The sequence below is a fragment of the Odocoileus virginianus genome, chromosome 3, assembly GCF_023699985.2.
Source record: "Odocoileus virginianus isolate 20LAN1187 ecotype Illinois chromosome 3, Ovbor_1.2, whole genome shotgun sequence".
In the NCBI taxonomy this organism is placed as follows: Eukaryota; Metazoa; Chordata; class Mammalia; order Artiodactyla; family Cervidae; genus Odocoileus; species Odocoileus virginianus.
In genome coordinates, this window is record NC_069676.1 from 58,635,149 (window position 1) to 58,661,663 (window position 26,515).

Genomic DNA, 26,515 nt, shown 5'->3' on the forward strand with positions numbered 1-26,515 from the left:
TCTCTTTGGCCAATGGACTCCCAAGGATTTGCCAGAGTCCCGACAATCTTGTGGGGGTACACAGAACCCCTCTCCCCAACCTCGGGCACATCAACCTCACCACGCACCTTCATGGCCTTGAATAGCCTCTCAGCAAAATACTCTGCGGTGCTCCGGATACACTTCACTGAGAAGAGGAAGGAAGAGGTAGTTATTCTGGCTGCCTTGGAAAGGCGATGGGGTGGCCTGAGCCCTTCTTTATTTCCATTCCTTGGGAGCCACCAAGTTCAAACCTGAGAAGAATCCTGATTCCTGATAATCTGAAATCCCTGAGGACCCCAGACCCACCACTTTTATCACAAACCCAGGGGATAGAGAAATCAGAACATGGGCCTGTTGTAATGTCGGAAGTGCAAAGACCCCTTTCATCTTTCTGGTCCTTTGGTGTTTCAAGGAACTGGGTCAGGTGGGAAGGACCTGAGGTGGGGCTAGGCAAGGTGGTTCTTTAGAGTCTGCTATGATAGAACATTACTGGCCCAGTCTCTGGGTCTTGCTGGCAGAGCGGGCCACAACCCGACTATCTGAGATAGGGTTGGTGGGGGACAGCTCTGGGCAAGAGGATGAGTGCTGGGCCTTAGCTCATTCTCAAGAAACACACTCATGCAACCTATCCCAGGCTCAGACACAGTGACTCTTGGAACGTCTGGCTGGCAAACTGACATTCTGGTTTTCTCCTTCCCACCTCCATACCGTACAGTTCTCCTTTCCATTTTCAGCCCTGTGTTCCTGGGTCAGAATCCCAGGATGCCCTGGGAATGCAATGTCAGGACGTGCCCACAGCCTCTGGATCAGGAGGCTCACTCCCCATCCCCATTTACCAGATGAGGAAACTGAGGCCCACTCAGCATAAGTGACTTTCTCCAAGTCAACAGCAGACTGAGAAGAAGCCTGAGTTTTGAATCTTGACTCCACCATTGACTGTTCAAGCTCCTGGCTTCCCGCATGCCTACAGTACCCCAATTCATTACAAAACTACCCCTGGCAAGAGACACAGCCTCTGTGAGCTGTGGTTTTCTCATCCGTGAAATGGAGATGATGACAGTGTCCATTCCTGGGTCATTTGTAAACAGCAAACACTCAGCGGAGCACCAGGCACACAGCAGATGCTCCACAAAACCCGCTCTCCTGGTCATGACTTCCTGACCCCTGACCCCATGTGCTTTTCGGCCCCATCACAAACATGGGAGCAGGGAGTGGAAGGCAGCAGTGTCCAAGCAGTCTCCCAGCCCCCAGGCCTCGGCCACATGGCCCTAGCTAAACCTTCAGAATTCACCACCTGTTTGGTTTTCTCCTTCCCATCTCCATACCACACAATCCCCATGTCCCTGGGCCAGAGTCCCTGAATCTCTCAAAGGCCCTGGGAATGTAACCTTGGACATACCCACAGCCAGCATCAGCTTCTCAAAGTCCCCAGACAGCTCCCCTCGGATGCTGGCTTCAATCGGCTTCCCTGTGGTCTTCAGATACTCATCAAACACTGAGTCAGACAGAGAGACAGGGTGTCAAAGGCACCCTCGTAACACTGGAAGTGACAGGGACTTCAGGAGGGGAGATGCAGTGGTCAGGACCACAGCGCTGCTGTGAAGGCAGGGCTGGCACTTAGGGAGGTGGCGGGAAGGTCGTGAACGTCACTGGCCACCACGCAGCCTCACCGTGTCGCTGGGAGGGACTGTGTACACCTCCTGCTCCAACATGAAGACAGGGACTGTACTGAGATGGAGGGGCTGAACACCCTGTTAAGACCTCTCATGGGGGACCATAGAAGCCACGGTCTTAAAATCAGGACTAGTGTTTGGGTTGTGGGTGAAACACTATCACGCTCCTTAGCAGAAAAGGAAATGAGAAAGGAAATCTTGGCACAACCCCCAGGGGACAGCCGTAGGTCTTCTCTGGAGCTCACCCAACCGAAGATGCTGCTTGCTTCGATTTCCCAAAATGTAAATGAACTGGGCTTCATCTGTTCCCCATTTCAGTTCCCCTGCCTCATACAGGTCCTGGAGGGGAGAAGTGGGACTTAACTAACAGAAGAGACCCCAGGAAACAGAATTTACCAGCCAAGCCACTCAGAACCACTGCCAGATCCTTGAACATGCTAGTAATTGCATATATCTCTTAGCTTCCTTCCTTTCTTTCTGGGGAAACTCCTATTCAACTTTCAGGGCCCAGATTAAACATCTCATTTGTTTTCAAAGCACTTCCTGATGTCCCAGGCAGAGTTCTCTTTCCCTCACTCCCTTTTCTAGACTTTTGTGTCCTTACAGCTTTGATTCACTGCATATTATAATATATAATATTTATATGCCTAACTTCCCACTACAGCATCGAAGAATAGGAAGAATAGGAATCATGTCCTACATTCTCTGTATCTACCTACAGTATTATTGGCATATAGTGGGAATTAAAAACACCTGGAATATATGGTATATCCAAAGAGAATGTGATTGTGTGATTAACATATGTCTGACTCCCCAGTACTGTTTGACTTTGCTCATTTGTGATTCCCCAATGCTTGGCATTCAGAATGATTGGCATATAGCAACTTTTCAATAAATATTAACTAACTGAATGAAAAAATGAACAAATAATAAAAGCTCCAAAATACATCTCACCAGCTTTACATATGCTATGTACCTTTGAAAGCTAACTTCAACCCTTCCTTCAGCAAAGTGCTATATAATGATGGCTGTGAGTCAAGTTATTTCTGGTATCTGATGTAAATTACTTTGCCTCCATCCCTCCCCCTTCTCGGGCTGCCTGGCTGTGCCCAGCAATCTCCACTGGTGTTTATTTACCTGAACGTCCTGCTGCACCAAGTCCTCGCTCACTATGTCATCCTCCTCCCTGGTACCCTGGGAAGAAAGACAAGGGACACTGGTTCAAATAGCAGAGCTGGGAGAAAGCCTAGATGCCAGTGGTGGAGACGGGGAGGACTAGGAAAACCGTGGTGGCCCAGGGTGTCCAGGAGAAGAGACTGACAGCTGCCACTGGAACAGGACCGAAGCACCTGGGAATTCCCTGGTGGTTCAGTGGTTAGGACTCTGCACTCTCACTGCCTCAGGCCCGGGTTCAATCCTTGGTCAGGGAACAAAAATTCCACAAGCTGCAGGGTGCAGCCACACACAGAGGACCACAGCATCTATTTCGCAGGGAATCACAGGGTCCCTAACCACTGGATTCTTCCTTTATCCTTGGAGTGTGGACCAAACAGAGCAGTCCTGAGAATAAGCAGGCCTGCTGTTCCCAGAACTTTTCGATTATTCAAAAGAATCCAGAGATCTGACTTTGGAGCAAAATCTCCCTAGTTTTAAATGTTAGCAACTAACTCAAAGTGTAAAAAAAAAAACACACAAGAAGGAAAATGAACAAAGGAAAAAACACAGTTTGAGCAGGTAGAATTCAGCTGCGGACACCGCCGTGCAGCCTCTTTATGCTCTTTGTTTTTATGTCAACCTTGCTTGGGAGGGAGCAGCAGGGCTGGTCTGTGGGGGATGCCACTCAGGCAGCCCCAGAAAGACCCTGCTGGCGCCCCTGCTGGGGAACCCATGGCAAGAGAGAGGCTGGCGCATAGAGGAGGGGGTACTTGTGGAGAGAAAAAGGACAGAGAAGCGCAAGAGAGACAGGGTGTGTGAAAAGAGATGCAGGTCACCTGCTTGTGCAAACCACGGGGGACAGAACAGACCCTGGACACTCAGCTTCTATACCTAGGCAAGCCCAAGAGACCATCTCAAGTCTGAGGATAAGATGGGGAGAGGGGGAGAGGTGGCCAGAAACACGAGGAAGACTTTACACCTGAGGAACCACCAAGCAGCCTCTCTCGACCCACCGTGTCTAGGGGAACAGGGACAAGGTGCTCCGAGCCCTCTGCACCCTGGGGGAGAGCTCAGAGGGCCCCAAGCGAGACCAACCTGCAGCAGGACCACGAGCATCTTCCGGAAGTGGCCAGATGTGTCCCCAGTGATGTCAGCCTCCAGGTCTCGCTCGTAGGCTGCCAGGAAGGAGCACGAGCTCTAGTCCCATCCCCAGGACATCCCAGGGAACCAGGATAGAGGTCCCCGCTGCCCCTACAATACTCAGATATTTGTTACAAACCCCCAAATCCAGTCTCCATGATTGTCGCGCAAGACCCAGGCTGTATTTTCACAATTCTTTGTACTGACTCATGACGTGGTGAGATGGAATCTGCACACATCTCTCTATCCTCACCTGTGGTGTCCTACTCCAGACAGCATTGTCCCCTCGACAGCGGCTGCAGCCTTCTAATTGTTCTTTCTGCTCCTCTAATCCATAGCAACATGGGTGACTGTCTTAAGACCCACACTCATCATGGGCTCCTCTGCTTCCCACTAGTTTGGAATAAACATCATCTCTTTCCCTTGGCCTACATGGCCCTCTGTGATCCTGTCCCGCTCTCTGGTGTTCCAGCCTCACACTGGACACCAGGCTTATTCTGCTTGGGGGCCTTTGGACTTGTCATTCCCTCTCCTGCCAGGGTCTTCTCCCCACTCTGTGCACAACTGGCTCCTGCTCGTCTCCTCCCAAGACAGGCTTCCCCAACCACCTATCTGAAGCATGTCCTCTCCAGTTAAAGTTGGATGGTTGTTTTCTGTTTGCGTCCTTCATAACTCTTTACCACATGTCATCATCCCATTTGTTTACCTGTTTATTATCTATATCCCTCATTATGTCATTAATACAATAGCTCTCAGGCAGGAATGGAATGGATGCCAACCACCATATGCTGATAACCCAGCAAAAAATGGTTACTTACTAAATGGATAGAAGGATGGACAGACAGATCTGAGGGAAGGAGGAAAAAAGGTGGACGGGTAGAGTCTTAGGGTCCCTACTCTCATGGGCACCTTCATTACACATCTGAAAAACCTTGAATGGCCCCTCTTGCCCATCTCACCATCTTTATATGCTGCCACCAGCTGGTGGATCTGCTCATTGGTCCGAGAAGCCAAGATCTCAATGAGGCACTTCTCATCGGTCCCAATGCCCTGGGAGAAGAGAAGGGGCATGTGAGTCAAGGGCTGAGATGGGAGGCCACCAGCCCCGAGTTGGGAACCTGGGGTGATCAGAGCTGGGAAACCCCCCAGCACTCAGGGTCTTACGCACTGATCCTGAGCTGTGGCCCTGAGAATCTAAAGATGGGGGTTCTAGTGCCGCCTCTGGAGGCAGCTTGCTTAGTGATGGCTCATTAAAAAAACTTCATCTTCCTGGGCCTTACTTTTCTGATCTTTAAAATGGAAATGATACTAGTTGCTCTGCTGAACTCACAGAAAGTATGAGAAGGTGATAATCTCTAACACTGCTAAGTTTATTAGCTTATGAAAACAAGTTCATATAGCTCATCTGAGGCAAAGATCACAGCACTTTATAAATATAAAGTGCTGAGTACACTCAAGGGCCTTTGAGCTCTTCCTGCTTTGTAGGGAGAAACCCTCCACCTCCACTAGACTGGCCTGCCCCTCATATCCTGAACACACTTCCACAACTACTTCCTCTCCAGCCTGGAATGATCTGCCCATTCTGGTCAACCAAACCCTCTCCAGACTTCATGCCCAACTCGATCCCCTCATCTTCTGTGATGCCCTCTCAGCCACCCCAAGCCCAGGGCCTGTCCTCCTGATCTCCTTTATGATGCCCTTGGCCTTTGGGTGTTGGACACAATCTGTTTCCACATCCCCATGTCCTGCTTCCTCAGGTAAGTGACTGGGGTGGGGTGTGGGCCCAGGGCCCCCTTTCACAGGGTGGGCCTCACACCAACATCTATACCACCTCCGTCCATCTGGAGGGACCATGGTGCCCTCTGGAGCAGGACTTGGGCTGCTGCCTCAAAGCAGGGCATAGGTGTGGGGTGGGTGTGGGGCTCACTGAATTTCTGCCGTAGAAGCTGCAATCTCCCATGAACCACACCCCTAACCATCATACACACACAGACCCTGCTTCTTACCGAGATGGCATCTTTAATTTCTTTGGCATCACCATAGGCAGGTGGCCTCATAAGACCCACAATCAGTCGTTCAAACTTCCCCGTCAACTCATACTTCAAGTCTGCAATGAGGTCCTGGTTGGGAGGTGTGGAGGGAGGAGGAGATGGAAGAAGATGGGGAAGAGTAGTTATAATGATAAGAATTACACTGAATGAGCAGTTACTCTGTACAGGCACTGGGCCAAGTAATCCAACTTAATCGTCACTCTGGGGGTACATACTATCATCGGCCTTCAGAAACAGGCTTAGAGACATCAGGTAACCTGCCCAGAGGCACGCAGCTAGCAGACGGCAGGATTCCAGTCCGCAGCACGTGCCTCCTCCCCACAGTGAACCGTGTGTTTACTTGTTCACTGTGTCTCTCCCACTGTGGGTCCGCAGGTTGACACCCTCGGGTCTTATTTATCTGGGTAGCCCTAACCCCTAGCACAGTACCCAGCAGGTGCTCTAGATGCAATTATGGTTGAATGATCCCTGCCTGACTGAGAGAAGAAAAAAGGAGGGCAGAAGTGCCAGCACAGAAGCTGAGCTGGAGTAAAATACTCAGGAAAGGCCCTGGATGAATCAGAGCATGCCTCCTCCACCCCAACCCTCTGATTGTCATGGTTACCTTGCCATAGAGGGACTTGTAGTTCTGGCAGATCTCCTGCCTCTGCCTGTTGCTCCGGGAAGTAATCAACTCCAGGATGGCCTCCTTGTCACTGCCTAGAAGAGGGAAGGCAGCAGTCACCTTGCCCAACCTGCCTCCAGGAAGCCCAACAGAGGTGCTCCCTGCAGTCCTCGGTATCAGCCTTCTGCTCACAAGAGGCAGTGGCATCAGAGGGGGGCTCTGTGGGGACCTGACGAGCCCCCCTGAGAGAGGTGCTAGCACATGGAGTATCTGAGTTCAGACAGCCCATGATCTAGCACCTCATCACACACACAAGGAAACTGGGGCCCAGAGAGGAGCATGGGTCCCCCCACAGTCTCCCAATGAGCTTGGCTTAGAAAAACTCAGGTGTCTTAATGTCCAGGATAGGTTCTTTCAATGACAGGAAAAGTAAAGGAAAATAATAAGGTGCAAATTGAGGGCAGTGCTTACTCCCAAGGCGAAAGGCAAAGTGATTCTATCAGGAGGCAGACCTACCATGATGTTTCAGCTACATAAGCAAGCAAGTGCCAGTTCTCAAACTGGGTGGCAGGTCTACTGGTAAAGCTTCTTCTAATCATTAGACCGTTTTATTGGCCTGGAATGTATGTGTGCTAAGTCGCTTAAGTCATATCCGACTCTTTGCGACCCTGTGGACTGCATCCTGCCAGGCTCCTCTGTCCAGGGGATTCTCCAGACAAGAATACTGGAGTGGGTTGCCATGTCCTTCTCTAGGGGATCTTCCTGGGCCAGGGATTGAACCTGCATCTCTTATGTCTCCTGCATTGGCAGGCGGGTTCTTACCACTAGCACCATGGGAAGAGTCCATTATAATAAAAAATAATAAAAAGAAGAGACAAGGAATGCCCTGGAAGTCCAGTGGATTCTGCACTTCCACTGCAGGGGCCCAGGTTCAATCACTGGTTGGGGAACTTAGATCCCGCATGCCATGTATCGTGGCCAAAAAAAAAAAAAGAGCCAAAAAAATGACTGAATAACTAAAAGACGGGGACACCCTCAAGCCTAGGTGAATCCTGCTTCCTTTCCTGTGGGTCCCTTTCGCAGTGGCTGAGCACCCACCAAAGCCCTTCATGGCATTGTACAGAGTCTCCGCATCCTGGCTGGGGTCGAAGTTGGGGAAGTCACGAACGGAGCCCCGGTACTTGGCACCCTGTGGAAACAAGAGCAGAGCGTGAGCTGCTGACCTGGCCTGAACGAGGCTCCCAGCCCCAACCCCAGCTTACCTCCCAACCCTGGCCATGGGATAAAAGTCCCTGCTGCTCCTAAAATGCTCAGATATTTGTTACAAATCCCCAAACTCAGTCTCCATAACAGCCATGGCAAGAGCCGGGGTGTATTTTCACAGTCTTTAGACTAAACAAGGACGATGAGACAGATCTGCCACGTCTCTCCATCTTCCTGCACTGCTTCACCCCAGACCGTAACCACCCACCTGGACAGTGGCTGAGCTCCCTACCCCTAAGGTGGAGCACCGGCTACAGGAAGCCACAGCAAGAGCAGGGAGGACTCTCCCCATACCTCCTGCCACCAGCTGCCCCAAGGACGGTGCCTCTTCCCCTTGGCAGGAAGGCTCAGCCAAGCCCCCGCTCTGCACCACTTTCCCAGAACCTGGGAGAGATAAGGACCAGACTGAGGTAGGGGGTGGGAGTGGTTTCTGCAAAACAAACAAGAGCCCCTCATGTGTTCATGTCTCTCTGCGGTGTACAAAGCCCTTTCACCTTTATAAATGTGACCATTAGAGCATTTTGTAGAAGCACTTAAGATGATCTGTCACAGAAACAAAGAAACCGAGCCCCACAAAGGAAAGCCACTTGCTGGGGTCACACAGAACCCACATCTCTGTCCAGTGACCATTTGGTTCTCCAGCTCCAGAAACTTTGCAGCTGCCAGCTTCCGGGGGGAGAGGGGTGCCTTGGCCCAGAGTCACCCTCAGAATCTGCCCAGACGAGGTGCCACTCCTCTGGGCCCAGTAAGCTGAGCCGTGAGCTGGCATCTGAGGACAAGCTGGCTGGGTTGTTGGGGCAAAGGTGGGGAGAGAATCTTAGATATTAACCTGAATGCACAAAGGGCTGTTCACAGAGAAGTCAGATGTGGGTCAGACACACAGCCCTGAGAACCACGGGGCCCGGAGAGCAACTAAGAGCTGAGAGAGTGGAGGATGCCAGAGCCCAGGGCGCTAACCACACTGCGTGTGGGCACTTAGCCTGTGCCAGGCGTGACATGAAGGGTTGAAGATTATGGGAGAAAGAAGACCCAAGACTGACTTTCATGAGCTTCCAACCCAGCGGAGGAGAGAGACGAGCCTACAAATTAGCACAGAGCTAGTAATAAATACTCCACTACAGAGGCAAAGGAATGCAGGAAAACAGTGGAGGGCAATTTCAAGCTGGATGAGGGGACCAGGACAGGTGGGGTGGCTCACACAATCCTGCCTGAAGAAACAAGAAGCGCGTGGGAGCCAGTGAGCCTCCGGACCATCTCCTGTGTCTCCCGGCGCCCGCACTGCAGGGCCTGGCCAAGCGTTCAGGGGCCCTGCGGTTCATGTCTGCCACTGCTGGCTCCTCCGAGGTATGCACGCGTGGGCACAGGAGTGCTATTTAAAGTTCTGGCAGGACGGACAACAGAAAGGGACACGGCTCCCTTCCCGCCACCCGTGAATCCCCTGCAACCTAATCGCACTACTGGGCAGAGAAGGAAAGAGTAACACAGGCCAACTACCCGGACCAGAAAAGAGACACTCCCTTTAGAAAGCTCCATGAGAGTCTGTCTTGCCCTAGCACCTAGCTCAGGGCTTAGCACAACTAGGCACTCTCTACTGGCTTCTTAGGTAGACAGGTGTGCGGGCGGACATGTGACTGTGAATACACCCAGAGCAGATCAAAGAAGACTTCCTGGAAGGGAAGTCTAAGCCGAGCAGAGCGCTAAAGGATGAGCAACAGCTGGCCCCAGGGGTGGGGGAGGGAAGGAAAGGCTCCACACAGGGAAGCAGCACGGCAGAGGTCTGGAGCTAAGAGCAGGCGGGAGCACTCACGGAGGCGGGCCCAGATTCTTCAGTGCTTATGTGGACGTCCAAAGCTGCCAAGATGGTGGGATTGTAAGTGGCCAGGAAGGAAGGAGAAGAGGGCAAGACGGCAGCGGAGCCCACAGGAGGAAGGGCAGAGGTCCTGGCAGCAAGTTTGCACCTTCCCTCCGGGCCCTGCCCCTCCTCACCCCCGGGTGGGGTTGAGGCGGCATTTGGGGCAGAGGCTGTATGGAGCAGAGGAAGTCTAACTGCAGACACAAGGCCCGAACAAAAGGCTCCCTTAGAGGCGGGCTTGGCCTGCAGCATGGCAGTCCTTCTCCCTCTGTGGGTCTTTGCACAATGATAATAAATAGCCTGCCAGCAGGATCACAGCCAGTGGGAGAGGGGGACTCCAGGGGCGCCAGCACTGGTCACATTTAGACATGCAGGAACAGTCCTTCAAGTCGCCCGGTTTCCCACCATCAGTCATTCTCACACCAACTCGGTGAATCTGCCACTTCCAAGCACCACCTGTGCAGCCAACACCGCTCCTTCAGCTCACCCTGACTGCCTGTCGCTCCACCAGCAGACAGTTTCCTGGCCCTGTACCCCACAAAGGGAGGGGAGAGAGGAGGAGAAAGGACTTTCCACCCTGAAATATTCAGCAGGCCCTGAGGCCAGCTGGTGAGCAGCTGGGACCCTGGGCTGCACGCAGGCTGCTCTCGAGGAGGTGTCCTGAGGCCTCTCGGGAGCTGAAGTGACGTGACTCAGAGAGATGGCTGCATGGCGGGGACTCCGCCTGACAGCCGCCTGGACTGGGCCTGCCCCAGGCCTCCCTCTGCAGCTCTGGACTTGCAGCACCAGCCCCCTGGCCCCGTCCTCAGACTGCTCTTATTGCCACCTTTATGTTCAAACCAGAACACCTCTGCAAAACAGAGGCCACGGGACCATGCTTCTGGGACTCTGTAACATCACCTTGTTTCTTCACGGGTTTGGGCCTCAAGGTCCCCCCTTCTGGAAGGAAAGATGGGGGCATGGCACCAGGATCACAGCAGAAGTAACTGGGAGTGACCTGAACTGGAGAAAAGATGGAGTGGCTTGTTCTGTGCCTGTGTGTGCACGTGTGTGAGCACGCACGTGTGTTGGGAAAGGGGCACAGTAGGAGCAGAGTTGGGGTGCTAAGAGTTAGGAGCACTGGACACAAACTACAGCTCAGTGGAAGGAAGATCATTCTCACTAGCACAGGAAGTTCCTGACTAATTTGATTTTTCAAGAAGTGTTTCAGTAGAAACTGTTATTTCTAGAGATCTTGACCTTTTCCTGGGTAGGGGCCTTTCCTGTGATTCTGAGCAGAGCAGCTCCCAGTTAGCCTCGTAACCACAACGGTGAACAACTAACACACTGACAGCCATTCTACACCTACACGACCGTTCTGTTTTTCACTTTCACTATTCAATACGTGACATGAGACATTCAACACTTGATTATGAAATGGCCTGTGTGTTAGATGATTTAGCTCAACAGCAGCCTTATGTAAGTGTTCTGAGCACAGTTAAGGTGGGTGAGGCTAAGCACTGATGTTCAGTGGGGTAGGTGAGTTAGATGCATTTTCAACTTATGACATTTTCAACTCACCATGGGTTTATTGGGAGGTAACCCCATTGCAAGTCAAGGAGGATGTGTCCTGTCTTCAGCTCCCTCCTCCCTCCTCCCTCCCCCAGCCCTCACACTCCAAGCATCCAAATTGCTTTTACTGCCCTGCACACACTACATTCTCTCCCCTCTGGTCCAGGATCCCCTCTATTCTCAGCCCCCTTGTTCTTCCCAAGTAGCTCTCTCCAGTTCCTAGTTCCTCAACCTGCATGACCCCAGAGCACCATCAGAGCATCAGCACCATGCATGAACACAGGGGGGCTTCAACTCATCCCACAGGACAAGGGACTCCTAGAGCTCTCTCCTCCTGGAATTCTTACTTGCAGGATGTCTGTGGCTGCTGGTCCATGGTGACAAGAAAGCACAGGTCAGCCAGGCAGACAGTAGGGTTTTGGAGCACTGGACCAAGAGTCCAAAAATGCGTGTCCTAGGTCCTGGCCACTCGGCTCCCAGGGCCTGATCTGTCCACTAGGGTCATCTGGGATCCTGCAATTCAAGTATCTCTCTGGAAATAACTCTGGGATGATTTGGGAAACAGGGAACAGCAAGAATTATGCCTTGGATCGTAGTCTATAACCACCAGCACCCTCTCCGGGTCACAGAGGCCACTTGTGCAAAGTGTGCTGCTCAGAGGCTGACGGGGAGGCTGTGGCTAAGACTCTTTTGAGCACTAGTCTCACATCATATAACACACTGTGCTCTTCAAGAATTGTGAACAGATATCCTTAAGACATCCGTGCATTGGGTGGCAAGTCATGAAGATGGGGACAATGTTCAGTTATCACTTAGGGGCTTCCCTGGCGGCTCAGATGGTAAAGCGTCTGCCTGCAATGCAGGAGACGAGGGTTCAATCCCTGGGTCGGGAAGATCCCCTGGAGAAGGGAATGGCAACCTACTCCAGTACTCTTGCCTGGAAAATTCCATGGACAGAGGAGCCTGGTAGGCTCCATGGGGTCGCAGAGAGTCGGACACGACTGAGCGACTTCATTTTCACTTTCACTTAGCTCAATCACCTCATAATGGAAACTGGGGCCCCCAAGAAGGTAAAGAACTCACCCAAGATTGCACAGCTCCTGTATTATGTCTGTGGCCAATCTATGATCAATGTGAAGGACTAAAGGGGTCAAGTCAGGCGTCTCTTTGTTTTTTATTTTCCCTTTTCAACCCCATCGTTACAGTGACCATGTCTTTTTCTCTAAGGCCAGCCAACAGGATCACTTTCAGGCAAACCCTGGCACAGAGCAATACCTTTGACCAGGGCAGGAACGTAATCTTGGCTACACACAGGAGTAACATCTCTGATACACCTCAAATTCTACAGCCCAGCAAAGCGCTCAGACAGCATAAAGGACTAGGGCCTCCCAAGCCAGGAACCTTCATCCCAAATGCCAGTGACAGGGAACACTTTCACCTCCAGAGCAGAGAGCATCGTCTAATGCTTTCGCCCATCCAGTATCCATCTCCCTGCCAGGGGGAACCACTCTTGGGCCATGCAGTTCAAGAAGGAGCAACTCCACACCCAAACCCAAGTTACCCAGGCCCAGCCAATGAAAACCAAACCCGGGACTTCCCCTGGAATCATGTGGTATAAATTATGTTGTTTCCTACATGTTGCCCAGAAAGCAGAAGGGAAGTCTAGAGCCTCTGGTAGCTAGTATGAGAAATCAAGGAAGACTCTGTCCAAGAATGAAGCCACCCAGATGAGACCCAGTTCATGGAGGCAGAATCCTGACAATATCAGGCGGGCCCCTGTATCCAGCCAGACCTGAAGCCCCGCACTTCTCGGTCATGTGAGCCGATACACATACTCTGTGTTTAGGATGTTGTGTGTTCTCATTGGTCACTCGCATCCAATGAGCTGTGACTTGTAACAGGAGCAAACAAAACCCGAGACCCTCTTCAGCTCCTTTAAAACTGACGGTACTGGGGGTCTGTACTGAAGGCCCAGTGACTCCAGGAAAAGCCCAAGCCCAGGGGAAGTACTACAGAAAGGGGAGAAGCTCCTTACCTGTGCTGGTTTGGCCATGGTCTCAGGTTCTGCAGCAGAAAACACTGTGGAGAAAAAAGAAATGCCATGAGATGCCTCTGCACTTTGACTCCCTCTATTCTTTCCCCCAGATTTCCCCACCTTCCCTTCCTCCCAAGGGAGAATGTGCTCCGCCTGCTCTTCTTCAACTGCCTCCAGCCCTTCAGGTTAAATCACACCCATAGATGCGGCTCAGGGACAGGCACATTCTTGGGAGAATAACAGATGGACTCTTCAGGGTCCAGGTGTTTACACCGTGATGGGGAAGACTCCTGGAACTGGGAAAATTTGGAAGAGGAAGAGAGGATATGACCACTGACCAGAACAATTCCTCCAGGCCATGCTGGGCACTTTCCCAGATGCCATCTCACCGAACCCTTCCAGCAATCCTTTCTGGCACCAAATTCCCTTTTCTCATAGAGGAAACTAAGGATGGGGACATTAAACAATTTGTCCAGATCATACAGGTTAAAACTGAATCACTACATACAAAATAGATAAACAACAAGGACCTACTATATAGTTAATATCTTGTGATAACACATAATGGAAAATAATTTGAAAAAGAATATATACATATGTAATGCAATCACTTTGCTATACAGCTGAAACTAACATAACATTGTAAATCAACTCTACTCCAAAAAAACCAAAAAACCTGAATCCAACAAAGTTAGATCCCAGGGTCCATGCCATCTGCACCATGCATGCTCTCCTCCCAAGTCACCAAGAACAGTCCGGAATACAGGGCTTAACAGGCTGCAGATGAGCACACTCAAGGGGCACTGGGTCACCTGCTGCGAATTTCGGAGGGGCTCTGGTTTCTTTAGCTTCTACTCTGATTAGACACTGCTGTAGACGCGGAGTATACAGCAGTAAACAAGAGAGTTTCTAAAACCCGTGCTTTTCGGGAGCCCCCTCTGTAATGGGGAAAAATAATAAATGCATATGATAAAAACTAACGAGAAAAGCTGAAACTTGGTTGGGAGAGAGTGACAAGGGGTGTGATCCCAGGTGGGGCGTTTGGAGGTATCATGAACCATGTTGCTACCTGAGGGCAGTGATGTCAAGGAGCTCAGCGTGGCTAGTATGGTGGCAGGGAGTGCGGTGGGGGCACTGGTAGGATGTGGCATCAAGGGACCAGTACTTGAGGTCACTGTAAAGACTTTGGGTTTTTCTCTGATGGGACAGATCATGGGTGAGGGTGGAGACTGAACAAACAGGACACACAATCTCACTGAAAAGGGTGTCAGGACACAGAATCTACAGTGGAAGAATAAGAAACAAACAAATCTTACCCAAAAAGAAATGCAAAAAGGAATGTTAACTGCTTTGGAAAGGGAAAGAGAAGGGTGGAGGGGCTGGGCTATGAAGCCTTTCTTGGCAGATGGGCAGAGATGGAAGAGATGCGATCTTTGGATTAGAGAAGAAAGGACTAGTGCTTTCCATTTAATCAGGACTGTACAATTTGATCTTTTTAAATCAGGTCTAAGTATTACTTTTTAGAAGTAAAAGTAACAAACTCTTATCAGACTTAAATTCAGTAAGACCCCCACAGGGAGCTGAACCAGAACAGAGGGTATAAACGAAGGAGATGCTTAACCTGCATGCTTTCCAGGTCTTTGCAAACCATCACCCCCATCCTACACCCACACACACTAAGGGGAAAGCAGCCCCTGATCTCAGGGCATAATCCTGCTCTCACTCTGGGGCCACTGGAGACCTGCAACAGAGTGGGAACACAGGTTTGGAGTCAGACAGACAGACCTGGACTTAAGTCCGTTTTGTCACTTACTCACTATGTGACCTTGGGCACATGGCTCATCTCCGAATTCAAGTTTATCTTAAGTACAAAACTGGGGCTTTCCCCTTCCTGCCTTGGAGAGTTGGAGGATGAGACTCAACTTAGGTCAAGGCCAGGCAGAGATGTGTTCTCAGTAAGTGGTGGCCTTCAGTGTGCTGGGTAATATTCTAAGGACAGGACTCTGTCGTGTTTATCTATGTGTCCCTACTGCCTGAATTCAAGTCCTGCAAACCGCAGGCAGTCAGCAGACAGACCTGAGTGAAGAGCGGAGGGCAGCGATTTGCCTGTAACCGCAAAGCTCAGAGCGGAGCTTGAGGAAACCCTGCTGTTTCCCTGACAACCAGGGGCCCTCTGGTACAAACTTGAGCTCGCCTCAGGAAACGGCAACTCCCCCGGTGGGTAGGGAGCCAGCTCTGGGTTTCCCCAGGCCAGGGGCATGGTGTGGGCACAGGTGAGGGAGCAGCAAGGCCAGCACAGTAAAGGGATCGCAGGAGGGGCCGGAAGTCACCTGCATCTCCGGCTTCAAAGCATTTTCCTTTGGCCTTGTTGCCGGAAACTTTAGCAGCTGACGGCAGCCCAGGCCCATCTGGATGGCTCAGAGGAGGGGCCTCCAAGTCTTTGGGAAAATGCTCCGGGTTTTGAGAGCAGTTTGTGTGTGCCTCTAGTGAGTGCATGTCTTGTGTATACATAGAAAACAAACATCGTCCAGAACTGCATGTTCTGAGTGCAGTTCAAGGGAGCTGAGCTTCGATAGCCCCTCCTCTGAGGGCTGGGGGAATCTCTGGAGCTAATCACAGAGGCACCATCGAGGCTTTACGAGGGGCTCTGATCCCTTCCAGGGTGACCCAGACCACACTTCTCAAGTTGCCTGAATAAACGTTTTACATCCAGTGTTTCAGAATCCCACATGTAACAACCCACTGCTTCAAGTTCCTCACTTTCTAGACAAAGATAAAGGCATGTCAGGCCCAGACAATGGCCAACATCTCCACCTCCCACACTCAGGTCATCACAAGCCTCCACACAGCAATGAGCCCTCGCTGCAATAGGACGTGAGGAAGAGGCCAAAGGAAAAGACCCAGGTTCGGTTCCCAGCCTGGCCCTCTGTTCAGACAAGCTCAGACAAGCCAGGTTGCCTCTCTCAACCTCAGTTTCTTCATCAGCAAAATGTGGATAATGTTACTCCGTCTTTGGGAAAACCCAAAGAGGGTGTGAGAGACTTTTGCAGATACCAACCAGGGATTCTCACAGCAAAATCTCAGAACATCAGTCCTGGGAGAGTTCTCCCCCAAGGCCACAGGTCTCCTCTCTATCCCCTTTCTACCCCCAACGTGCAAGCTTCATCATCTTGGTTGAAATAGCTTATCAAGACTGGCAGGTATGGCCACTCTACACTGGTGCCTCTCTCCTCCCAGAAACTCTCAATCTCTTCAGACATGGATTTCCATGAAGGTTCATCAGGACAGATCATTCCAGAAACCCATTCAAGGCAGAGTGGCCTTCTGGCCTTGTGCTGCTGTGACTACCTCCTGCCTTAGTCCTTCAGACTGTCAGCAAACAGGACTGACTCCAGGAGGAACACTCCGGGGTACAGAATACCAGGGCTGGCCCGACCACCAATGCCCAACTTTAGCATTGCGGAAACCATGAACCAGACAGGTCTCGTCCAAGTCCTGCAAAGGCATGGGCTTGGAGGCCAGACTCGGTCACAGCTTTACCCCCTTGCAATTTGTAATTTTCTAAGTTACCTAAACATGAATCTCAATTTCCACATCTACAAAATAAAGTCCCAAACATTTACGAAGGACACAGCATAGCATTTTGTAATTAAGACTGCAGGCTTTGCAGTCACAGCCTAAATTCAAATTCTAACTGCTCATGGCCATGGGTGAATTGCATCTTTTCTCTTACTCAGTTTCTTCACCTCTAAAATGACAATCTCATAAGGTTTTCGTGAATATTCAATAAAGTAAGGCAAGTAAAATACTTAGCATGGTGAAGTGCAGAGTAAATGTTAATTAGTGGTGCTAGCCTCTACTGTCATTAGAGCAGTGGTCTCCAAAGTGGGGTACCAGACACAATGATCCACTGGGGTGCAGGAGGAGAGTACTACAACTTACAACTTTCTAAATCGATCTTGGGACTTCCCTGGTGGTCCAGTGGCTAAGAATCTGAGCCCCCAATGCAGGGGGCCCAGGTTTAATCCCTGGTCAGGGAACTAGATTCCATCTGCTACAACTGAGAGTTCATAAGATGCAACTAAAGATCCCGAATGCCTCATCTAAGACCTGGTACAACTAAATAGATAGATAAAAATAATAAACTGATCTTGTCCTTTCATGTTCCATTTTTATGGCTGCTATACATATATAAAGTTAAAGATGCATATTAGGGGTTCAGGCTGACAGAAGTACACAATCAAGAATATGGACTCAATGGAATGAAGCAAAAGAAGGAGAAGAAAGAGGGGAGAAGAAGCATTAGCATAAGAAAAAGCACTTCTGTCTTCAAAACGCAGCCTGCTGGCTTTGGAGGAATTGAGTGCACTACCTTTGGGAGGAGAGAGATGTTAAGTTTTAGGGTATGAGATCAGGTGTAGAGGGTAAGGGCAATTTTATAAATAATCTGGAAAATCATGCAAAAAAATCACCCAAACCTCTGTGCCCCAGGAGTGCCCAAGGGACTGCCCACTCATCTCCAAAGACCTCCTTCAAAGTAGGCCCTCTGAGCTTGGCATTCAAGCCTTTGACATCCTTCCTGATTTGCTTGCCCTCCTCTTCTTCTTCACCCACCACCACACCCTCTTTCCCCCTAACCAGGACTCTTCCACTAGCACTTTCTAATCAGTCTTCTGGCATCAAAATCAGTGTTTTTTCAATTCTGACTTCCTTAACAACCACCTGGGGAGTTTTTCAAACTTAGCAAAGCATAAGGCCACCTCCGGAGACTCAACAGGCCACAGATGAGGCCTGGGCTTTCGAAATTTTTGAAAACTCTCCCAAGTGACTCTAACTCTTCTAGGAAGCCAGGAGGGACTTCTCCCACCTTTGAACCACAGCGCGACTCTGAAACCATCTACTCGTGAGATGCTTGGGTCAACCACTGTGGATTTATCATTACTCAATTAGATGGAGGCTGTTTGTCTTCAAGGTATTACAAGGGGAAAAAAAAATCTATAAAAATGCAGAGACATGCTAATTCTGTCCTAGCTGATAAAAAGTTGGGTGGATTGCCCTCCCTTTCCCCTCCCCCATCTCTGGTGGAAAAACCAGTTTGCCTCCATTTGTACATTCCTTTCAATACAAAAGTAACTACTTATTCTCTTCTGAGCTGGTTCTAACATCTGTCTGGTCCAGTCACTGATTATTGAATAGTACAAAATCTTTAGCACACGATCATTTTTATATCTGTGTGAGTGATATAAAGGTAGAATCACTTTACCTTTTTACCTTTTCCTGAAAATCATTGTGTATGTTTCCTTAACACACCCCCTACTACCAAGCGTGGTTTATAAGGATTGTTAAGTGAAAGATACTGAGTAATTTTCAAGCTTTCTTTAGTGACTCCTTTGAAAAAAATCATAGAATAAAAAGAAATCATCTTGCCAACCAGTTTTCAAACTCATTATACAGTCAGGAGAGGAAATTACTTGAGGGGTTAAGCAACTTTCCCCGCTCATACAAAACATTAGTGATTAAGCAGGGCCTCATTTTTCAAAACCTGCAGGAGCTGGGGGTAGAAAAGATGATAGGACAGATGAATCTCCCACCTCAATGAAGTTGACAAATTTTTGTGCAGTGATCTGCATTTTTTTTTTGATCCCATATACCACCAGTAACAAAAGAAAAAAAAAGATCATTCATTACGATAAACAAACATACTTTTTAAGCATGAAATTAAAACCATATATAGTAAGAGGTCTAACAGCTTCTTCTGGCATCCCAGTAAATCATCTTCAGTGCTTCCCAGGGTGTGTGCACCCCTCTTTGGAGGCCCCGGGCTACAAAATCTAGATCCTCCCCTTTCTCCTTTCCTGACGGCTCCTCCCCATCACAATCTGCAGGAAGACACGAAAGGCCGGCCCCTCCCCCTGCCAGGACCTGCCTTAATGAAGCCAGAGTAAATGCCTTTCCTGGCCCTGTGCCGGGGCACACCCCCTAGCTCACAGCACTCGGATTTCTTAGAGAGCAGTGTCTTCCCCTCTTCTGACCCAGAACCATTGATCCTCAGGCAGGATAAGGCCCCAGGAGACAATCTGGGATGCCCCAGGTTTGGGTTGGACTGGCCTGGGTTTGAAGCCCAGTTCAGGCCACTTTTGTGAGCAACAACAAAGCACAGTGTCTCCTGGCACACAGGCGGGAGCCAGACTGCCGGAGACTGGAGCCCGATCTGCTGTTTAGAAGCTAAGTGGCCTTGGGCACATACTTCATATGTAAAATAGGGGATAAAACAGTGCCTACCTCAGAGGAGCTGTGGTGAGCATGAAAAAAAATTAAGACATATCTAGTGCTTAGAAGGGGGCTTCCCAGGCGGCTCAGAGGTAAAGAATCCACTACTAATGCAGGAGACAGACACGGGTTTGACCCCTGGATCGGGAAGTCCCTGGAGAAGGGAATGGCTACCCACTGCAGTATTCCTGCCTGGGAAACCCAATGGACAGAGGAGCCTGGTGGGCTACAGTCCATAGGGTCACAAAAGAGTCAGACACAACTTAGTGACTAAAGAACAAGAGTGCTTAGAAGACGTCCTGGAGCACAGGACAGCCTATGTAAATGTTAGTGTTCTTTCTACCCTAAACATCTGATAGCTGAGTTTCCACATTTGCAGAAAGGGCATGGTAACAGCATCCAACATATCAAGGGTTCAGCCAAGACCTGGTAAGTTAGAAGGTTCAATAAATAATAGAAGTTACTATTTTATTATTATTTACAAAGATGCCCGTTTTGGAGATGAGGAACCCGAGGCTCAGGTCATCTGCTTCCTCAAGCACCACACCCTTCTGAGACTCTAGCAGTAGCACCTGCTTCTCTGGGCAGGGTGCTCTCAAAACACTTTCACATCTGCCATTTTATAACTGGAGAAGGAAATGGCAACCCACTCCAGTGTTCTTGCCTGGAGAATCCCAGGGACGGCGGAGCCTAGTGGGCTGCCGTCTATGGGGTCGCACAGAGTCGGACACGACTGAAGCAACTTAGCAGCAGCAGCAGCCATCTTATAATCTCGTGAGGGTGAATATCAACCTCATCCTCACTTTACAGACGGGGGATCTGAGGCTCAGAGAACCTCAGGACAGGCAGTCCTTCTTAGCTAGTCTCTGGGGAGAGCTTCTCAACCCCAGAAGGAAAGGGAGTGTGGCTGGATTCCAAATCAACACGTTTTAAAGGATGAATAAAGGCACCCTGACCCAAGACTTCCTCTCCTCTTTTGAGATGGAGCTAGAGCAACAGACAAGTTGAAAATCAGGGTCGAGACCACACCCTGTGCTTTGTCCCCACCCAGGAAGTATCTTGGAGGGGTTGGGTGGGGTGAGGTTGGGGACACGACTGGACCTCCATGGAAAATTCTAGAATGGTGCATGAAGAGCCAGCAGCCCCAAACCATTTGACCAGCTGGGTCCCCTGGGCACAGCCCTTATCCCTCTAAAGAGGAGGGCGCTAAGGCCCAGAGGGGTAGTGGTGTGCCCCGGCCGGCTGGCTAGTGCAAGGCAGAGGCTGGGGCTGGGTGTGGCCGGAGCTCCTCTGGGTGCTGCAGTGCAGATGCTCCAGACGCTGGCGGGTACCCAACACCGCAGAGCTCCCCGACCCCGTCTCAGGAATGAGCCCAACAGGCCAGCTCCCTGGCTTCTCAGGGGCAGCCCCCTCCTCTGCACACTCCAAGACAGAGTCTGCTCCAGTAACAGCTGTGGCCCTTACCCAGAAACCACAAATATTTTCTGTATCCCAGCAGCCTGGGCTTCAGGAACAAAGAGTGGAAGGCAAAGAAAGATGGATGAGTGACTGTCACAGCTGCCCAGGGGGATGGGTGCCTCTGCCCCACCCTATTCCCCACAATCCTAAGTCTCAGAACAGTTGACTCCTAGACCACCGGCACAGCAAGAGGCAGGCAGTCAGTTCAGCAGACTTTCCTACAGAAGGGTAACTAAGGCACAGAGCAAGAAGGGGTTTGCCCAAGGACCCCGGCACCTGGAACTGTGACCCAACTTTTCACTGACCCCCAGGCCAGTGCCCTCTGCGTTGGTGCAGAGCTTGCCAGCCAGAAGGGCAGGGTCCAAGACAACCGGAACTAGGCGGCCATTCACCTCCAAAGTGGGGGCTGAGCAGATCACAGCGACGACAGGTTGGGTCAGTGGGGCCGGCAATTTAAGGTGTGCTTTGGGTAGGGGAAGGAGGGGAAGGGAGAGGAAAGGGTGGACCAGGGAAACCAGAGCTCTTTTACAAACTCCCAGGCCTATGTCCAAATTTGGAATTGTCGGTGAAAACCCACCAAGGTTGAGAGGAAAGGAAGGGGAGGGAGGAAGCAAAGGACCACCCCGCCCCTTCCCCTTCCAAGGCCGGGCTGGGTAGGCCAGGCTTCCCAAGCCTGTAATCCAGACTTCCCAAATCTTTCATCATTCTCTGCAGCTGACAAATAATCAATTTTCACAGCCATTGCTTCCTCTGAGAGGGGCTGGGCTTATCAGTTCTGGACTTGGAGAAGGAAACTGAGGCTCAGAAAGGGAACGCTAGGGATTCAAGGTCACTTTGCATGCCGCTGGTGGAGCCCTGATTGGACTCAGGGAATATTACACCCATGCTAGTATCTGAGGTGTCATCTGAGGCCCCCAAGCTTTGGAAAGGCCGACCCTGGACTGAGGGGATCAGGAGGAAGGGTGGGGCCTCCATACCATCACAAGGCCCCTGGAGCCCAGCTGGGAGTCTCCTTTAGAAGAGAGGAGTGGTCCCTAGAGGGCAGGAGGGTCCATGGGGCCCGGAGTTGTGGACAGCCGGCCCCACGTCGGTCAGCACACAAAAGGCCCTCCCTAGGGGACACACTCAAGCCATTTCAGGTGCAGCCCCAGGGTCTGATTCTTTTTGCCCAGTCTTCGGTTCCAGCCACACCCTTCCCTGCGGGCCCTTAAACCCCATCCAGGTGAATCCAACCCGGGGCCTTCAAAGTCTCTCAAGCCCCGCACGGCAGGGATCCCAGGGGCCCCCCGCCCCTCCTCCACACCCTCTGCAGAGCAGCCCCCCCTGTCCCCTCCCTCCTCCTCTCCTTTTCTCCTCTCCCAACCGCAGCCCGCGCGCCCTCCGCCTCCGCACCTGCGGGAGTGGATTTGCTCCGCTGCGCTGCCCCAGACACGCGCTGCCCGCGACCCTCTCGGGTTACCGCGCCCTCGAGTTCCCAGTCCCCGCGCCCCTCCCGGAGCCGGCGGCAGGCGTGGGTCAGCGATGACTGGGCGTTTACGGGTCTCCCTTCAGGTCCCTACAACGCCCCCGCCCCCGAGTCAGGTGGGGGGCTCCCCTGGAGCGATCCCATCTCCAGCCTCAACCTACTCACCGCGCGGCGGAAGCCTCCCGTAGCGGACGGACAGAGGGGCAGACCGACACGCGGACGCGGAGCTCGCTGGGTCAGAGCCCGTTAGCAGAGCTAGCAGCCGCAGCGGAGGGGCGGGCCAGGAGGACAGTCTTCGGCTCCCGGGCCGGACACGTGGCGCGCGGGGGCCAATCGGGCTCGCCCCGCCTCCCCCACCCCCACCCTTCCCCCATCCCCAAACTCTTTCTCTCCTGGAATCTTCGAATGTCACCAGCCGGGAGGGGCCTCTCCGGGAAAACCTCCGTCCCGGCTCAGTGTCCGGACCCGAGCGACCTGGAGGGGAGGCGGACTTGGCCAAGGTCACTCGGCCATTCAGGGCCAAAAGTCAGAGCTCCCGACTCCAGTTCTGTACGCTTTCCCCCAAATTCCTACTGCTCGCCCTAGCTTTGTTGAGAAACAGGACCTTGAAGTTTAACAAAGTTAAAGCCAAGCATTTAATCTGCCTGCTCAGATTCTGTCCCTCAGCAGCCCCATCAGGTCTGTGACATGACTTAGCCACTTTCCAGAGGAGAGCCCAGAGAAACCCAGTTTTTAAACGAAGGTCACACAGCTAGTAAGTTGTGGAGCGAGGTTTCCAACCTGGGCCAGGTGGTTCCGGAGGGGCGCTTGCTCCAGCTTTGCTCTGGGGAGCGCACAGTCCCACGGAAAGGGAGACAGACCAGCAGCTATAATTCGGGGCTGTGGGGGGAAACCATAGAATAATTATAAAGGGGTAAACTTTGGGAATCCAGAGAAACTGAGAATGACTATCCCCCAGGGGATTTGTAAAGACTTCCTACAGGAGGTGATGCTGCAGTAAAATCAGAAGTACTTCCCACCCTCCACTCACCCCTTGGAAATTCTGCTTTGATGGAAAGATGGCAACCCTGGGCTGCTGAGTCTTCATAGGCAAGACTCTTAGATGCTCTGATTTTCAGTTTGCTCAACCAAAAATAGGGATCATCAAAACTTCTTCCAAATGTTGTCTTCAATCTCTCACTTGTTTAGAGAACTCTAAGCCTCTAGCAAAGAGTATGTTTATCTATTGATTCCCCCAACATATATTGAGCACCTGCTTCATGCTGGGCACTGAGGTGGGAGACCAGTGTGCAAATAGTAAATGAAGCCCAAACCTGCCCTCAGGGAGCTTCTACTCTTATGGAAGACAGATAGTTAGGTCTTTGTTAAAATAAAGATTATATGGTTATAATCTGGCAACAATAAAAGATGCTTTAATGGCAGATGGATCCTGCCTAACCTACATCTTTGAATGAGAGTGGTGTTAAATTGTGACCAAAAGATGAATGGAATCTAGTAGGAGACTAAGAAGAAATTAAAATAATTAATGGTTTAAATAAGTAAATTAATTACATGATTAACTTAAGATGACATCTGCTGTTAGCAGAAGTGTTACTGGACACGGGTTCCTGCAGAATAACTCAAAGGTATTGCTACATATATTCATTCAGGAGGACCAGGACCCTGCCTGGACACTGCACTATTTTCTCTTCACTGCTCCTCATTTGTTTCCTCATCCCCTCCCTTCCCTGATTAGCAACTGTTTGAACTTACTTACCGCCTTGGAACTCAGGGAAGGTCACGGAGGCTAAAGCCTGTTTTTCTGCGAACAAGAAATGGGGATGCAGAAAGGATTTATATGTGGGAACCCCACAGGGTCCTGCTTGGCTTCAGAAGCAACACCTACTGAGATAGACTGTGAGGAGGCTGGCCCAAGCAAGGATGGAGGTGAGGTCTCCTCAAGCATCATAACAGTATCTGCTATTTATTGAGAATTTTGTATGAGCCAGGCACCATCATAAATGCTTTACTTGCAATGCCACATTGAATCCTCACAATTCATTAGTAAATATTTATTCAGCACCTCCTCTGTACCAGGCACTATTTTAGAAACTTTATCAGCAAACACAATGATCTCTGCCCTCATGGAATCTGCATTCCAGCAGAGGGAAGATAGACACACAATAAGTAAACATGACAGTATGCTAGAAGGTGATAAGTGCTTTGGACAAAAAGAAGAAAAAGCAGATGAAGTGTCCCAGGCTGATGGGAGAAGTTGCAATGTTACATAGGGTTTTCAGCAGAGAAACAGCTGGAACAAATGCTCCAGGGCTGGAGCAAGCCTGGAATGTTGAAGGACCAGCAAGGAGGCCAGTGGAGTGGAGTGAGCCAGAGGGAGGGAGGGGGCGGGAAGGTAGGGACAGGGATGGACAGGGAGATAAGAAGATATAGCTTCTGATGTCAATAAAGGCAGGAACAGAGAGATTTTCCAGCTCAAGAAGAGACAGTGAATTTGCCCTTCATTTGCCTTTTGTTCCATTAGGTCCCTCAATGGATTGGATGATTTCTACCCTATTGGTGAGGGTAAGCCTCTGCACTCAGTCTACTGAATCAAACACTTATCTCTTAGCTTATCAAATATTAACCTCCAAATAATGTTTTACTTAGCTCCCTGGGCAGCCCTCTTGTGAACGGAAAATCCAAATGGACTTGGTATTTGTTAGAGCTCTCTAAATATGGAGCCTGGATGCCATTGAAGAAGTGTGACTTATGCTTGTCTTAGCCTAGATGGAATCTGATGGAATTTGTTGTCCAGAACATCTGTTTTCATCCAGAGGCTAATACTCAGGTACTCATCAAACCCTTACCCTAAAAGAACTTGAAACAGCCATCCATTAAGGACAAATACTTACTTTCTTACATTAGAGTCCAGCCTCATGGCATTTTAATACAAGTGCAGTTTTTTAATTTATTTTTTTTTTATTTTTTTTGCTACACTGCACAGCTTGGAGGATCTTAGTTCCCTAACCAGGGATTGATCTTGGCAGTGAAAGCACACAGTCCCAACCATTGGACCAGCAGGGAATTCCCAGATTCATGGCTTTTGCCTATAATTATAAGCCCTTGACTCTTTCTTTCTTTTTTTTTTTTTTAAATTTACATTTTATTAAAATGACATCTATAGAAGCAAAATATCTAAATATGTACTATCTGTTCCACCTATCCTGTAAATTGCTCTGTCACAAGTCTAATTCACTTGGCTTATTATTATTACTTAAAATTCAGCTCATTCTGACTAGATTCCTGGGCCAATCTTCTCAAATAGCCCTTGACTCTTTCTTGTCTTTGGAACACTATTTCAGTTTTACTGGAATCTGTGTCTCCCAAATCGCAATTCTTAAGACCAAATAAACTCTTTTCTATTTGCAGCCTTCTGCACTTCTTCCTCTGACCTGGTAGACAAATGGGATGCAGAGAGCCTGCCTCTTCCCTCGTGCCAGCATCATCATGGCTTGGAGTAAAGCGCCCACCAGAGTCCCCTCTGCTCTGCTGTTTCCTTAGGTGGTCCTGGTTTGTGGTGCTAAGTCCCATACCTGAACCCCCCACCTTAGAAGAAGTTCCGTTCTGTTTGAGTGTCCTCTGTGCCAGTTTTCAGGACTTTGTTTCCCCTTTTGGTGTGGTGAGTAATCACTCTTGGAAAAATGAAAATTTTCCTCTCTAAAGGTAAGGCTCCAGTACTCTTGCCTAGAGAATCCCATGGACAGAGGAGCCTGGTGGGCTACAGTCCGTGGGGTCGCAAGAGTCGGACACGACTGAGCGACTAAAGCACCACCACCGAAGGTAAGGCTGGAGAGCAGCCCCTGGACTCCTGTGTAAAAACTATGCAAGTGTTTATCTTGCTGGACTGTAATTGCCTGGGATGGTTTACAATTAAACTGACCAACTTGGGGCTTTGGGGAAATTCCCAAATTAGTTTATCTACATAGTTAATTAGAAAA

At 50.3% G+C, this 26,515-nt stretch overlaps 1 protein-coding gene across 3 annotated transcripts in view; it reads right to left on the reverse strand.

Annotated features, from left to right (window-relative positions):
- Positions 1-22,825, reverse strand: part of ANXA6 (annexin A6) — a 45,799-nt gene extending 22,974 nt beyond the window's left edge. For 2 of the 3 annotated variants that reach the window (XM_020898571.2, XM_020898570.2), the window contains exons 1-11: positions 22,704-22,825; positions 13,346-13,389; positions 7,743-7,833; positions 6,645-6,739; positions 5,996-6,109; positions 4,949-5,039; positions 3,945-4,024; positions 2,832-2,888; positions 1,940-2,033; positions 1,421-1,516; positions 108-166 (exon numbers count right to left, since the gene is read on the reverse strand). In XM_020898571.2, the coding sequence (XP_020754230.2) occupies positions 108-166; positions 1,421-1,516; positions 1,940-2,033; positions 2,832-2,888; positions 3,945-4,024; positions 4,949-5,039; positions 5,996-6,109; positions 6,645-6,739; positions 7,743-7,833; positions 13,346-13,363 (795 nt within the window). In that variant the 5' untranslated portion in view covers positions 13,364-13,389; positions 22,704-22,825. Of the gene's footprint in view, positions 1-107; positions 167-1,420; positions 1,517-1,939; positions 2,034-2,831; positions 2,889-3,944; positions 4,025-4,948; positions 5,040-5,995; positions 6,110-6,644; positions 6,740-7,742; positions 7,834-13,345; positions 13,390-22,465; positions 22,491-22,703 lie in introns of those variants that run through there. The other variant, XM_070465652.1, reaches the window with a different exon arrangement.
- Between the last annotated feature and the right edge of the window lie 3,690 nt (positions 22,826-26,515).